At 32.1% G+C, this 15,298-nt stretch overlaps 3 protein-coding genes across 3 annotated transcripts; 1 reads left to right on the top strand and 2 right to left on the bottom strand.

Moving 5' to 3' along the window:
- Positions 1-1,773: 1,773 nt before the first annotated feature.
- LOC105778167 (uncharacterized) lies at positions 1,774-5,213 on the bottom strand. Its single transcript, XM_052621736.1, has 6 exons — positions 5,052-5,213; positions 4,838-4,970; positions 4,133-4,215; positions 3,587-3,816; positions 3,260-3,307; positions 1,774-2,500 (listed from the first exon to the last, which is right to left on the bottom strand). The coding sequence occupies exons 1-6, from the start codon at positions 5,113-5,115 to the stop codon at positions 2,324-2,326; spliced, it is 735 nt and encodes a 244-aa protein (XP_052477696.1). The 5' UTR covers positions 5,116-5,213; the 3' UTR covers positions 1,774-2,323.
- A 3,766-nt stretch (positions 5,214-8,979) lies between these two features.
- LOC105777558 (protein ANTHESIS POMOTING FACTOR 1) lies at positions 8,980-12,968 on the top strand. The gene is made up of 10 exons (XM_012600905.2): positions 8,980-9,100; positions 9,343-9,443; positions 9,915-10,024; positions 10,116-10,182; positions 10,570-10,669; positions 10,999-11,115; positions 11,241-11,378; positions 11,517-11,598; positions 11,798-11,847; positions 12,472-12,968. Exons 1-10 carry the CDS (start codon positions 9,020-9,022, stop codon positions 12,655-12,657), a joined length of 1,032 nt encoding a protein of 343 aa, XP_012456359.1. The 5' UTR covers positions 8,980-9,019; the 3' UTR covers positions 12,658-12,968.
- Positions 12,969-13,512: 544 nt separating this feature from the next.
- On the bottom strand, positions 13,513-14,178 carry LOC105777559 (oleosin 16.4 kDa). The gene has a single exon (XM_012600906.2). It carries the CDS (start codon positions 14,115-14,117, stop codon positions 13,632-13,634), a length of 486 nt encoding a protein of 161 aa, XP_012456360.1. The 5' UTR covers positions 14,118-14,178; the 3' UTR covers positions 13,513-13,631.
- Between the last annotated feature and the right edge of the window lie 1,120 nt (positions 14,179-15,298).

Raw genomic sequence — 15,298 nt, 5'->3', positions numbered from 1 at the left:
TTAAAAAAGGTTTTAAGGTGTAGAAATTGAAATTTTGATAAATATATATATATATATATATATATATATAAATATATGTTTTTTAAATTATAAATAAGTCAAAATATTTAAAAGTAAAAAAAAAACATTGGTTAATCAGCACTTAATCCTGAATCACTCCGGAAGCTTCACAAATGCCTCAGTGGGCACGTGTAAAACCGAGACACGTTAGATAAATGTATTTAAATACTATTAGTTACGTTAATTCTTAATTTAGTTAATTTGTGATATTAATGTTTGATTAAGTTATGGTAAGTTAGTGGAATAAGTATAAATGTCTGAATTGCTTCGGCAACATAATGTGACGTCACAAACTCGAATTCAACGATCAGATCGAGTATGGAATGTCACAGTTAGTGTTCATCGATGATCGGATAACTATTAGTCAAAGTCAAGGTATTTTTAAAATAAAAATATTTTTTTCCTATTTTTTGAATTTAAATTTATTTTTTTAAAAATTTAATAAACATAATGCCACATGGCAACTAATTTTTAAAGTTGTTATAAAAATAGGATTGAACCGAATAATAAAATAATAGTTGAAGTATCAAAATGAGATAAAAAAATTTTTAGGAACCAAATTGAAAAAACGAGTATATTTCAATGGCAACTGTGCATTAAGCCTTTGGCTTTTACTTAAATCTATACTACTATATATATATATATATATATACCTTCTTCACTTGACACCTGTCCTTTTCATTTCCTTCTTTTAACATGATCATATAATAGTTAAATTTCAAACTCTAAATGTTTTAAGATTATATAAGAATAGTTAACTTTTAATTTTGATCCTATAGTTTGCTTTATACTTCAATTTTGAAATAATTTGGCACTTCAACTCTTTTAATGTCATTAGTTAGTCTAAATACTTTATTCGATTAAAATGCTAATGTGAAATTTTAAGAACTGTTATCGCTGTTAAAGTTGTCACACCGACAACTCTAATAAATGAATTGTAACAATGTTAACAAATAGACTTACATTTTAAACTCAAAAGTAGAGGGACTAAATTCTTGAAAATATAAATATAAATAAAAAAATTTCAAACGTACCAAAACTTTGAGCATATTTTACTCTATAATTAGAAAAAATATAATTAACCCAAGGCGAGTGGAAATCATACTAATTTTTATTAATAGAAAAATTATTCTCATATAAATGCAATATAACAATGCATGGTTAGGGGTTACCGGAAGTGATATCCGGCATGACCGTAAGTTGAGGGCCAGACCCAGATGCTGTTGGTTTCCGCTTTCCTCAATAGGTTATCGCCTTCCAGTATAAGATCCGAGGAGGAAGAACACAACCAAGACATGCATATCATAGTTATAAGAAGATTAAAAGCCATGTTATTCAGGCTGGAATATGAGTGTTGAAAATGAATGTGCCCCGATATATGTGTGTACAATTTTCTTAAAACTTTTACTTGCATTTGGAAGGTCCTTGAACTTTAAAAGATATACCGGGGTCGTAATATGTGTCACACATAAGAGATGTCACCATCCAATCTAGGATATGCCATTGAAAAGACCAAGAGATAGACAAATCGATCAAGCCCTTTTCTACAAAATGATTATTAAGTATATGGTACTCGGATTTAAGTGTAAGGGTTGGATATGAGTATGTACTCAACACGAGTTAAGTTTATTTGCAGGCCCTCAAAAGAAACTGCAATGAGCATAGAATTTTAATAAAATACTAACTTGTCCAAAATATAGAACACCTTCTGAGGTAGCAAAATATATCAAAACAATGCGAATAAATGAATTGCCGAGTTGTTCAAATGGATTGTAAGCAATGAAAGCAGCGAAAAGAATGCCTTTCAGAAAACAGCAGTGCTTGAATTGAAGCTAAACATTAACTAGCCACTAAGCGTATAAACAAGATACTTGTACTCACAAGTTACTTGAGTTCGGCTAAAAACTTCTTTGAACTAGCCTCAATCATTATCAAGTCGAACTCAAGTAGCCTAAGTTGTGAAGCAAGCTAAATTTGATTGTCTTAATAATTAACTACCAAGCTTAACCGAGCTTTTTTGTTTTTAGTATTCTTATTTTGTATTGAAAATGTTCAATTTAAAGCACGATAATCAAGCCTAAGCTCAAACATTTCAACCTTTATCTTGCATCGAAGTTGAGCTTTTAAACTGAAGCTCGAAACGAGCTTCGAGCCTTAAATTTAGCCGAGATCAAGCTTCTTCCACTTTGAGCTTGGCTCACTTGAATGCACCCCTAACGGTAGCTACTAGCTACTTGCATTTGAAGCTAAGTTTACCTTGTTATCATAGTGATGAACTAGAGGACTGCTCCGGAGCAAGGAAATAGAGACCCAGTGATGATGGCAATGACCACCAACCGCCAAGAATTCCGATCAAACGTATCTTCTCGTCCCCAATTTCGACAATAGCAAGGCAAAGAAGCTTGTAATCCTGGACTTCTACTTTGCTGGCATGCAGTGCCTGCACGATAACATAGTTTTCATTTAATATGAGCAGATTAAAAAGAAAATTGAGAATATTTTACCCGGAACAGGTTCTAGACTAGATGCTTGTTGAGTGCATTGTCCTTTTATCAAATATAAATTACCTTGTCTATATATCTGTTCATATGATTACAGGTAGGGAGAAATGATATCCCAGTAAGAAGTCAGTAAACTTCACCCCTATGTTACTCTGACTCGAGTGAAGAATTGGATGTGGGTACGTACCGGACATGAGTATGCTTAATTTTTTTAAAGAGTTTTTCCATATATTTATAAGGTCAAATCTCCATACTCAGGTACTCCAAGAAAAATGAAGAGTCAGAGCAACATATGTCCACCTGAGAAAAGAAGACACAGGCAGAATAGTTGTTGCAGGGTAACTTCCGTTTTTTACATTGCTCTGACTCTTGGTTTCTACCATGTCCAACACATTTGGATATAGGTATAGGAATAAGACCCTCCGCAGGCTGGAAAAATGTAGGAAACTTTGAACATGCTCATGTTGGATATATATACCCGTATTTGACACTTATATCCAAGTATGATTAACGTAGTTAGTTCTGGCTTGCCGTTTATGTAAATGAGATGATAACTTCCAAAAAGTTTAAGAACTCCACAAACAAAATTAACTGAAACTGAATGGGAAAGTTACCAAATCAAAGCAAGAATCTTCAGTTAAGCCTCAAACAATTGTTCATCAACAAGCATTAAAAGAATTTAGAGCAATAAAACATACCTTATATTTGTAGAAATGAGGTTTTTGGCGCATATATCCATGGCATAACTGCAAAAGCGAAACTAAGGTCAATAGCTACTAAAGCAAACAAGGACAAGAGCAACATATGACCGTACAGCCCGGCAAACAGACAACAGGATGCAGATTGTACTACAATTATTTTTAGCTGTATGCTCCTATGTTACTCAGACTCAGGTTTGAGTGGCAGGTACGAGTATATATCCAACACGGGCAAGTTCAATTTTTTTTTAATGTATTTGGAGGGTTATATGCTCGTAGCCATGTCTGAAAATGTGTCCAGCACAAGTAAAAGAAAAGTTTCCTGACCTTTTCAACAAAAAGATAGATTGATGAAGGGCTTGGTTTGGTGCTGAGGAGGAAAAGAAGGATCCTAGTTATAACTGCAAAGGGATTATCCCAGTTGACCAAGACAGTAAATACGAAAAAAAGGGGCAGCCATAGTTTCCTCATTAACAACCAGAGTTTGTGTCGATCATCTTCGCCTTCTGAAGCATCAAATGACTCTAAATGATTGTCATCCGCAAAAATGTCAAGACCTATGTCATTTTAGTACAAATCATGCAACCTGTTAGAATGCAATCAAAAAATGAAAAAAACCGATACAAGGAAACAATCATGCATAAGTAGGAGTAATACTTTGCAGGCGTTGTACTATAAGTTTATACCAAGCAATTCCCTCCTATGTTAATCAGACTCGGAATCTCATGTGCAGGTGCTTATCCAACATGGATATATTTAACTTTTTAAAGTTTTTCCATGTGTTTGGCAGGTCATGTCCCCGTACTCATATAAGACTTAGAGACGGGGCATTTCAAGAAAAATAAATAGTCTGGGCAACTTAGATCCACTCACCATCCATGGCATGTGAAATATGAGACCAACAGTAGACGGCTCCAAACATGACTGATGCACCAAAAATGCTTCTCATATGCCTACTTCCTGGAAAAAATTCCAATATCAACAAGGTTTCTAAACAATGAGAACCAAAAGTCATAAAGAAACAAATCCTAAACCAAGCCATGTTACTCAAACTTGGGTACTAGTGTCAAATACAGATATGCGTCCGGTACATGTAACGGGTAAATTCAATCTTTTCTAGTCTTTTCCATGTATTTGGATGATTCTTCGAGGGTCATATCCTCGAACACACACTCAAATACTTGTCCATATCATGTACTTTATCTACACAAAAGTTCAACAATTACAAATAACATAAAATCAGACATGGGGCAATATTTCATGGAAATGAGTTTCAAATTCCATGAGATGTATATCATCAACCCGGTTGAACTCGTAAATAATTCTTTTCGATACGGAACAATCTTTTTATCTACACTTAAAGTTCGACAGATAAAAATAACATAAAATCAAAGTGAAAATAACATAAAAGAAAAACACTGAAATTTTGAACTAACAGACGAAAAGGGTATCCATAAAATCAAAAATCAAGAGAAACTGTAAGTTTAATCAAGCGGGTAACATTCAAAAGTTGCTAACATGGAATTAAAAAATGCAGAAATTACATAAAAAGAGAACAAAAAAATCATTAAAAAAAACTTGCCTGAGAAGCAGCAATCTTGAACATATTTTCTCTGTATACTTAGCATATATTCAAACTTCGAGGCTCTGCTTTGCAGTTTAGTTTCAAAAATATGAACCCATGTTTTCAAAGGTCTAATTTTTCCATGAACTGCCGGAAATGAAAAGAAAAACCAAATATTTAAAAAATTGAAAGAAAAGAAAAATGAAAATATAGTTTAATGAGACTTACATAAATTCCGGGATTGAGAAAATGATTGTCTAAAGGGAAGCAGAAATTTGGCCGTCCAAGCCATCTTAATCAGTTCACCGATGCAAGTTTCTCCGCTTAGCCGCCGCTGCTCTGAAAATGACGAACGACTGATTAGTTTAACAACAGTACCAGTACGACGTCGTAAGGACGTATCCTACGTGGCAGTCTTGTCATCTAGCTAAGTCAAACTACGAAGCTACAGTTGGACTTCGATTTCAGTTGGGTTTCGTTTCTTAGCTGGAGTTCTATTTAAACTTGGGTTTTGTTTTTGGTTAAATTACACTATTAGTTACTAAATTATGTTTTGTTCACTTAAGTTAAAAAAGTTGAAGTATCTAAATATTTTCATTTAAGTCACTAAACTATTAAAAAAAATTATTTAAGCCATCAGACTATTAAATTTAATTTGTTTAAAAATTCCGTGAGCGAACTCTAAAAGAACGATTGTAACAAAGAAAACTATATGACATTAATTTTGACATCCCAATGACCAAAATGAAAAGTTTTGATTAGTTTAATAACTAAATTAAAAATATTTTTTAATTAAGTGACAAAAAAAACTTATCTAGCTTACCCTTGCTCCTTTGTTTTTAACTTCTCAACTATTTTTTGAACGAAAATCAGCTGATGATATTAATATTGGGAGAAGTAACCACCCACCTCCAATCTAATTGGCTCGATGCATTAAATACCAAACTTTTAAAGATAGAACAGATCTGAGCAGCATAAAAATAACAACAAAACAAACTTCTTAAGAAAATGAAACGATACTCCTCTGCAACTTCATGCTTCAGTGCTGATCACCAGCATAAATCGAAACAGATCTTCTTCTCACTCCCTCCCATGACGACATGACTTCGTTCACCACAACCCACTTTCATCTCTCACTATGCATGTCCCGTCGATTTCGCTCTACCTCTTTAAGTTTTTATTTTGTGTAATTATTATAGGTTGTAATGACCTTTGTCTGTTGACACTGTTGAGATTTTTTTAATACTTAAAAATTGAGATTTATTTTTTATATTTTAATTTCTGATGTTTATATTTTTATAATTTTATTAATTAGTCCCAATAATTAATATAGTTAATTTTTCCATTGAAACATGATGTAGTTGTATATAATTTGAATGATTAATAGTTAATATAGTATCATTATAAGACAATGGTTAAATTCCAAATTTGGCCCTAAACTATGTTGAAACTTTAGATTTAATCTATATACTTTAACTTTACATAACTTGGTCTCTCTATTTTATAATGTCATTAGTTAGTCTAAAATTTCAATTAAAACGCTGACGTCAATTTTTCTTAAAAATATCATTCCAACAAAAAATTATTTTATCATCAAAAGTTCGAATTGCTTTTTTTTAAATCTTAATCAATCTTTTCAACATTATTTTATTTTTACATGATTACCAACTACATAGTTTTTTTAATTCAAAATGTCACACCGAAAACTTAATAAAAGAATTTTATTGATGGTAACAACTAGATTAAAATTTTAAATTCGAAAAGTAAATGAACTAAATTCCAAATGTATAAAGTGTGTAAGGACTTAAAGCATATTTTAACATTAAATTTTTACTTTTATCTTGAATTTGATATAATCGAATAATTAACTTTACGCGAAATGTGGGTTGAAATCATACTAATATTAATTATTATGATGTTAAATTGTAACTCTACTAATCTTATAATAATATATTGTATAATGTTTTAAAGATGTTAAATTTAAAATCTATTCCTTTTGTTGCTTTGATATTGTATATAAACTAGGTATATTATTAATGCATAAAATAATATTAATTTGAAATCTAAAATATTTTATTTGTATGCATTTGAAATCTAAATTATTTTTTTGGTATAAAGAGAAGGATTAAATCATAATTTAAACTATTCGAGATCAAGCCACTCTGGAATAATCATCATGTAATAATATAAGGACTTCATCTGACGATTACATGAAAAAAATACCTACTCACCAATCTTGAGAACATCATTGATGTTAACTCATCAGCTACCTTGTCACCCTCTTTCTTGTACTAACATTTCTTTTATACACCACATTTCTTTTTCCATAGCAACAAAAAACATATGGTATCTAAAAACGCTACGGTAAAAAAATTTATAATTTGTTAGGAACAATAAACATGATATTTCAAAATATTACGATAAAAAAATACAAAGGAAATTTCTTTAATTCATTTAATGAACGGGAACATACAATTTGAGAAAAAAACAACAAACACTTCTCATAGGCGGTGAAGACAAGCTCTATTAATACAACAAAGGTTTCAACCTCAGCACCAATAGAACATTATAGCACGTTGAAAATTGGCTTTGTCGCAACTCAAGCATCACATATCTGGAGTGATTGCAAGCCCTTAATACGATAAGGAAACAACCCTGGATGGTCCAAAACGTCGGGCAAAAATCGGAAAAAGAATCAATCACCCACCAAATTGGAGAGGATGACGGCAAAATCATCACTAAAATCTCTTGCAAAAGCAAGACTACATGCATAAGTAAGACTAAAAATATGTTACAAGAGTAGACAAAAACTTCTACAAGTAAAGACCGATTAAACAATGGAAAACAATAAAAAAAAATATAAAACTTACAACAACATGGGTCCAAACTAACTCGTAAAATCATTTATTATTCTGAAATACTTTCAAAATAGAAATAGATTAAGAAGCCGACAAAGAGCCACCCACTTTCCAACAAATATTACTAGTGGCCGGTGGAGTTTCAACGACGATAGGCATCGTCATCTGTCCATCGCAACTTGTGAAAACAATAAAGATAACCATAAAATGTATTTGCAAACTGAAAAGAGAGAAGTCACATGAAGTGAATAAGAAGAATAAAGAAAGAAAATATTAGTTAGAGGGAGAAAAAAAGGAGGCTAGCACGGCAAGATAAAATAGAAGAAAGAAATGGTTTGGAGAAAAAAGAGAAAAAATTCTAGGCTTTATAAACACTAACTATACTAAATTTTAGTTTTAATTGGTATAGAAATATAATACTAACTAAGTCATATTTAATTCAAAATAAAATATATAATTTAATATAGATTTAAAGTAAAATTAAGTGATTCGAAGTCTAATTAAGTGATAATTCTGTAATATGAATAGTGAAAATATTTATTTTATATATTTTATATTCATAATTTGTTATAAAAAATGGGAATGGGAAACGTAATTAGCAGTTTTATATTGAAGGTTAATATTATAAACATTAGGAATAATGGCAGTAAATCCCTTGTATTTTAACAAAATTTCCAATGCGGTACTTGTAGATTCAATTTGTCTAATGTGATATTTGTACTTTTATTCTGTCTATCAATTCAGTATCTCGCTCAAACGGTGTGAACTCCTAACACAAATTGACACGTAGACCAATCAAGGAGTGCCATATGGCACTATTTGTTAGGAAAAAAGTAAATGGTCAAAACAGGGGACTTGTAAACAATTATACAATTTTTTTCTCCGAACTCGAAAAAGGTGTTGGTGTCGGCCATCAGTGTCCCAAAATAAAATAAAAATTCTCGGGACCTGAAAAAGGTGTTGGTGTCGGCCATCTATTTGCCAGAATCCAATTTTTTTTTCAAATACTGGTATTTGAGTATACTAATATGATACGGTTTAAAAAAAAATACTTTGATGTCGGCTATTGATGTCCCAAAATCAAAAAAATTAATTTTTTAAAGCCTGACATAATCATCAGGCAATCACGGAGTCAAAATACAAGGGGTGCCGGCTATTGAGTTCTCATAACCCAAATTTACTGTTTATTTCATGTCATTTGGGTGAATATTTTTTAACTAGGGTTCTTTTTGTAAATATTATTTTTTGGGGGTTAGATAGGTAAAATAGCCGCATTAATTTCTCTTTTAATACTAAAACCCTGCATCTCTAAGAAAAAGTAAAGAACGGAAAAAAAAAATGGCGACGAAGATGTCACTTACTGAGCTTGACGACGAAATAGTGCGCAGCATGTCGATTGGCGCAGTTTTCTCAGACTTTGTAATATTTTCATCACTAATTTCCTCTTTAATTGTCTTCTAGGTTCGCCATTAATGTAATTAAGATACAAAATACTTTTTTTTATAAATAAAAACAGATGCTTCAACCTTCTGATTTTATTTGATATTTTTTAATGCATTTATTCAATTAATAGAAGGTTTTTATTCAGTTTACTGATTCAGATTCCGTTTTTGAATATCCAACTGGATTTTTTTGCTTTATTTTTTATCAAATATTTTCAGGGAGGAAAAATAAATTCACTTGACTTTCATCGAAAAGATGATCTATTGGTGACTGCCAGTGAGGACGATTCAGTTCGCCTTTACGACATTACCAATGCTAAGTTAGTTTTTCTTCTTTTTCTTTTTTCGTTCCTTTTACTGTAATTCAATAGAGAATGAAAAAAAAAGTATTGCTATTGATTTAATTTTAATATTAAAATTTGGAAGTTTTAGTTTTTATTATGATATTAATTTCTGAGTATTTCTATGATTTCTGCTTTGTAATTAGGTTTATTGCTGGAAATCTGAGTGTTAAGATCATTTTCTTTGGTCACGTTATTCATTTTAATACTGATTTAGGTTGATTAAGAAAACATATCATGAGTTTTAATATTGCTTTATGCATCACCACAGTGATGTTATTTGCTCTTGGAATGTTTGGATCTTTTTCATCCTATTTTTGAGAAAATTTTATTTTTTCGTATGATTTGAATTAAGAATGTTTCATTTATTTCTGCTATGTAATTAGGTTACGTGTTAGAAATTTAATTGTCAAGATCATTTTCAATGGTTTCATTTTAATGTTGGTTTAGGTTGATAAAGACAACATATCATAAGAAACATGGTGCGGATCGAATATGTTTCACGCATCATCCTAGTTCTGTTATATGCTCTTCGAGACACAATTTGGAATCGACTGGAGGTGAGCTTCTTAGGATGGTTTAAGCTTTTTTCTTATGCATGATAACTGAACAACAGTTTTTGTATCTGTTTTTTTTTTCTTTTGTTAACAGAATCCCTACGATATCTTTCAATGTATGATAACCGATGCCTTCGCTACTTCAAAGGACATAAAGAGAGGTCGGTAATTCTTGAGATATTGATGTTATCAGGATAGGTTGAGAAGAAGTCTGTTTCATATGTGATTTGTATGTAATTCAAGCAATCTATTATAGAATAACAAAGCCACTTGAATGCCCATGTTTAATGTTACTTTAGTAATTCAATATTTCAATGAAGGTTTTGGATCTTAACTTCGTGTAGCATGTTTTTGAAATCTGTGTATATATTCATATATTAATCTGCTTCAATTGTTTGCAAAAACCTGTTAAAGCTATGAAAATGGAAAACCTTTGGCTCTTAAACAGGTTTTTCCTTGAATTCTGCACCCTTCCTCAACCAGCCTTTTCTGTTATTAATTTGCGAATGCTATAATTCTTATAAGTTTCCCTGCATCTGCTGTTGTAGAGTTGTTTCCCTCTGCATGTCTCCGGTAAATGATAGCTTCATGTCAGGTTCTCTTGACCATAGTGTGAGGATTTGGGATCTCCGTGTAAATGCCTGTCAGGTTGGTTCCACTCTCCCATGAATTTCATGCCAATGTTGGGTACTAAGAATTTATTTATGAAGAAAATTTTCTTCTGTTAAGATATAGAAGTGCTTAATTGAGAAAAGAATTCTTCCTCGTTAGCCCACTTCCTTAAACAAGGCAGAATGAGACAGACATTAAGACCAGATAAACTGCCAAAAAAGGAAGTTTCCAAATTGAGCAATCATCATTATCCATCTGTTTTGCTAAAGTATTGGTTTGCAGATGATCTTATTATGTTTTTAATCCACATATCATTGTCCCAATCTTACACAAATGTGATTTATGCTCACTCTTCTAGTTTTCAGGGAATTTTACGCCTACGTGGGAGACCAACTGTAGCATATGACCAACAAGGCCTTGTCTTTGCTGTGGCTATGGAAGGGGGTGCCATTAAATTGTTTGATTCACGCTCCTATGACAAGGTTTTAAGTTTTAACTCATTAAACACTTACATGTGTTCTGGCATATCAGTATCATGAGTTTACCTCCATTCTTTCCTTTTTTTGGATTGTAGTTTGACAAATTCAAGTTCTCTCTCCTAATATAGGGGCCATTCGATACATTTTTAGTCGGTGGAGACACAGCTGAGGTTTGTGATATCAAATTCAGCAATGACGGCAAATCAATGCTATTGACAACCACAAATAACAACATATATGTTCTTGATGCATATGGAGGAGAGAAGGTTAGCTACCCTAATTGAACTAGCTCTACCCCAAAAGTTGTTTTCTGAAAGGCCCTAGCTCAATTTTTTCCTTGGATTTTGTTTGTATCTTATTGGACAATTTCTTGATTTAGTACTTAGATCTAAAAACTTGTGCAGCGATGTGGGTTCAGTTTAGAACCATCTCCAAATACAACTATAGAGGCAACCATTACTCCGGATGGTCAGTATGTGATCTCAGGTATCAATTCCTCCTCCTAAATGCTACTCGAGAAGAACATATGCATTTGTGATTATGTTTTATTTTAGGTTGACATTGAATAATTATAAAAATTTAGAATAAATAATATTTCTCCATATTGAGATGTAAATTGTTAATTAGCTTTTATTTGTGTTTTGTTTGGAAACATTGTAATTTAGCTCATTTTCACTAATTGAAGGGTCAGGGGATGGAACCTTGCATGCCTGGAACATCAACATGCGAAATGAGGTACAGCCGCCCTTTTTCTTTGAGTGCTTCTCATGTTTTTTCTTGTTTAGCTTCTATGAAATTATAAATATGTTATCATTATGGATTCTCACTGCCCACCCCTTCTTTCTTTCACATCTTAAAGCAAACGAGGAAACAGGAAAGGAGTATATACCATATACAGCATTGCAAAAAAAAAAAAAACTCTTAACAACTTCCATTTTGTTTGATCAAGACCTTTTTGTGTTTTGTGCTCTCATGATTCTTTCTTTGATGGGGTTATGTTATTCAGACTCACGTGAAAATGTTGGATACGGATATGTACGCTACATGAATATGTTTTTCCATGTATTTGGAAGGTGTTATTCCTTTAACCAAGTATCAATATGTGTCAGATTTGGATAGAGTAAATAACATGGGAGGGATATACCCCCCCCTTTCTGCAACCAGTTTTCATTGTTCAATGTTTCAATTCTTCTAATGCCACATTTATTATGTTTTCTGGCATTCTGCTTGTGGTGTCAATGACAAACCTAGAGAAAGTGTTTATTGTTGTTATTTCTTATTATGAAAAAAGTCGTAGTAATTTACAATCTTAGAAAGTGCTAGCAATTATTACATCATACTTGCTGTGTTCTCTTCCAGGTAGCCGCTTGGAACAGCCACATAGGTGTTGCAGCTTGCTTGAAGTGGGCTCCTCGTAGGGCCATGTTCGTTGCTGCATCAACCGTTCTTACATTTTGGATACCTAACAACTGTTCAAAACCAGCTGCAGAGACCGGTTCCACTGATGCACAAGCCGGGCTGCAGTTTGAGCAAGTCGGCCAATAAACCCAGTGCCTAATCCCCGGTAAATCATCAATGAACTCAATGCTTTTCTTGTTGGAAATAAACTCCAATGTGCCATTATATAAAAAAAAAAAAAAAAACAACTTAATGTATTCAGATTGGGCATCAGTTGGTAACATTTAGAAAGTAAATTAAATGTTGAGAATATTTTGTGTTATGGATTTAAACCATTTGGTTGGTTGTTAAGTAGGTTTTGTAATATAATCAAAACTGGTAATGATCTAAATTGGTGTCATGAAATTGAAAATGTCCAAAAAAATTTTGGGTGGAAATGCAACTCATAAGCTTTTGCAGTTTGTGCTTTGTAGTATATAATTTTAGCCCATTGGATTTGGTCCCAGATGTTGTGATGATGTTCAAAAGAGGTTCAAGGATAAATGGGATTCTGTAGTATTACTATAGTGTTATTAAACTCGAACCGGTTCTACTGAACTCACACAGGCTCGAGTTAAAGATTTATAAATTATATATTTGTAAATTTTTTATTTTTTTATTTTTTTTCCTTCCATTTGATGGAGAATACTTTGATGCAGAGCTTTAAGAATTTTCACCTGATGAGATTATCCCTTGAAATGATATCAGAAGGCTATTTCTATCAATTTAGGGGTGTTCACGTGATGTGATCACATTTTCATATTTAGATGAGGATATTACTCTTTTCTTTGGTGAAAGATATTCATTTAATCGGTAATATGACATTACCCATAGTATAATTTGAATCGTGTTTCATTTGTAGGTAATTATGCTGCTTTGGTAATGTGATTTCTTTACAATTTTTTATATATTCCGTACATTTTCTTCATTTTGATATTTTCTTTTCTTTTTTTTCATGCCAAATTTCATATAACACACCGCATATATAATAATAAACATAAAATAAGTTTAGAGTAACAAACACGAAGACGAGCAAATATATAAGCTTAATACAAATATACGACAGTAATTGAAATGTCCATTTATGTCCTAACAGCACCACCACCCTCATGAGCCTTGTTCTCCATGTTCTGTCCCACATCCTTAGTCTTCTGTCCCACGTACCCTACCATGTCCCACATCCCCCTCTTTGCCTGCCCTTTTCCAACTCCGGTGCCGGCGTTAGCCCTTATCATGCGCTTCAACCCATAGTTGAGCGAAGACAGCCCCGTCAACCCGAATGCTCCCGACGACAAGAAACCAGCCACCGCCATGGAAATGGCGATGGTGGCAGGGACAATAACTGGGCTGAAGATAATGAAGAGGGGTATGGCGATGCTAAGCCCGATGAGGGTGCCGGTGAGTGTAAGCGCTGCCAAAGCAAGCAATGAGCCACCGACAGGGAGGAGAGTGAGGACAGCTACAATCTGGGTGGTTGATGGTCCTGTTTGACGGTAGTGGGGTGGAGGGTGAAGTAGCTGAATCTCTTGAGGCTGGTTGCGGTCAGGGTCACGGTCACGGTCAGCCATTGATGATGAAAAAGAAAAGTAATAGGATATGTTTATGCTTGCGATGAGAGGGTTGGGGGTACTTTTTCGTTTTATAAAGGAGGGAGGGGTTTCAAAAAGTAGACACGTAGGGGCTTAGATGGTGAGTGGAGGCTCTGCATGAGAAACTGCTGTGATTCTTTTGTACACTATAAGCACCGAAAACATAATCCCTACTCTCCTATGGATTATCTCTATATTTTTAAATTATATAATTTTTTTATCTATAAAGAATAAATTTCAAAATTATAGATTTTATGTGAAATTATATACATAAATTACATAAATTTGATGTATTAACTTAATCTAATTTTATATAGATTTTATATGTTATTATTAATTAATTTCAAAGCATATATTTCATTATTTATTGTATGTTATTTTTAGATGTATTTCTATACATAATTTTCACATGGTTAGCACAAATTTTGTGACCAGGGTTTCTTTCTTTATTTTTTTATTTTGAGCCTTTTAATACTTTACTAAAAATGGCCTTCTCTATGTTTTGGAAAATTGTAGAATAGTTTTGAATATATAATACTCAAAATTATTTAATTTTAAATAAGTAAATAAATTAAAATTAAATTATTATAATCAATTAAATAAAATTGAGAAGAAGAAATCATATAAAATAACATGAAAAATAATTAAAACATGGTATAAATATGGAAAATAACATTAAAAGAATATAAATGTCACAAAATTTACATATAATGAATGTTTAACATTTAAAAGTTATTAGAAAGTTGTAACACTTTTAGATACATAAAATATTTGGAATACAATTATATGAATATGAATATTATACTGAAAACAACATATATGGAACACGAATGCTTGAATGTAGCAGAATTTGGATAAAATGATTATTAAAATGTATTAATAAAAATAATATAATCAACAAGTATTAGGTACAATTGTAGGACATGTTGCATTTTTAAGGAGAGATATTGTTAAGATAGGTAGACCCTAAACTCGAATCTAGACAATAAAACAAGTATGAAAATATCAAAATTCATTAAATTAGTACTCGTCAATAAACTTTACAAATTCAAAGTAATTAAAAAAAATCATCCATATGTATTAATTATTAATTATTATTATATATATTTCAACTAGTGTAGAAAAGGAAATTTGTTATTCTAAGTTTCTACAGCTGAAAC

Source organism: Gossypium raimondii, chromosome 10 (assembly GCF_025698545.1).
Source record: "Gossypium raimondii isolate GPD5lz chromosome 10, ASM2569854v1, whole genome shotgun sequence".
NCBI classification, from domain to species: Eukaryota; Viridiplantae; Streptophyta; class Magnoliopsida; order Malvales; family Malvaceae; genus Gossypium; species Gossypium raimondii.
The sequence above is the reverse complement of the archived record's forward strand: the minus strand, read 5'-3'. Positions and strand labels throughout refer to the sequence as shown.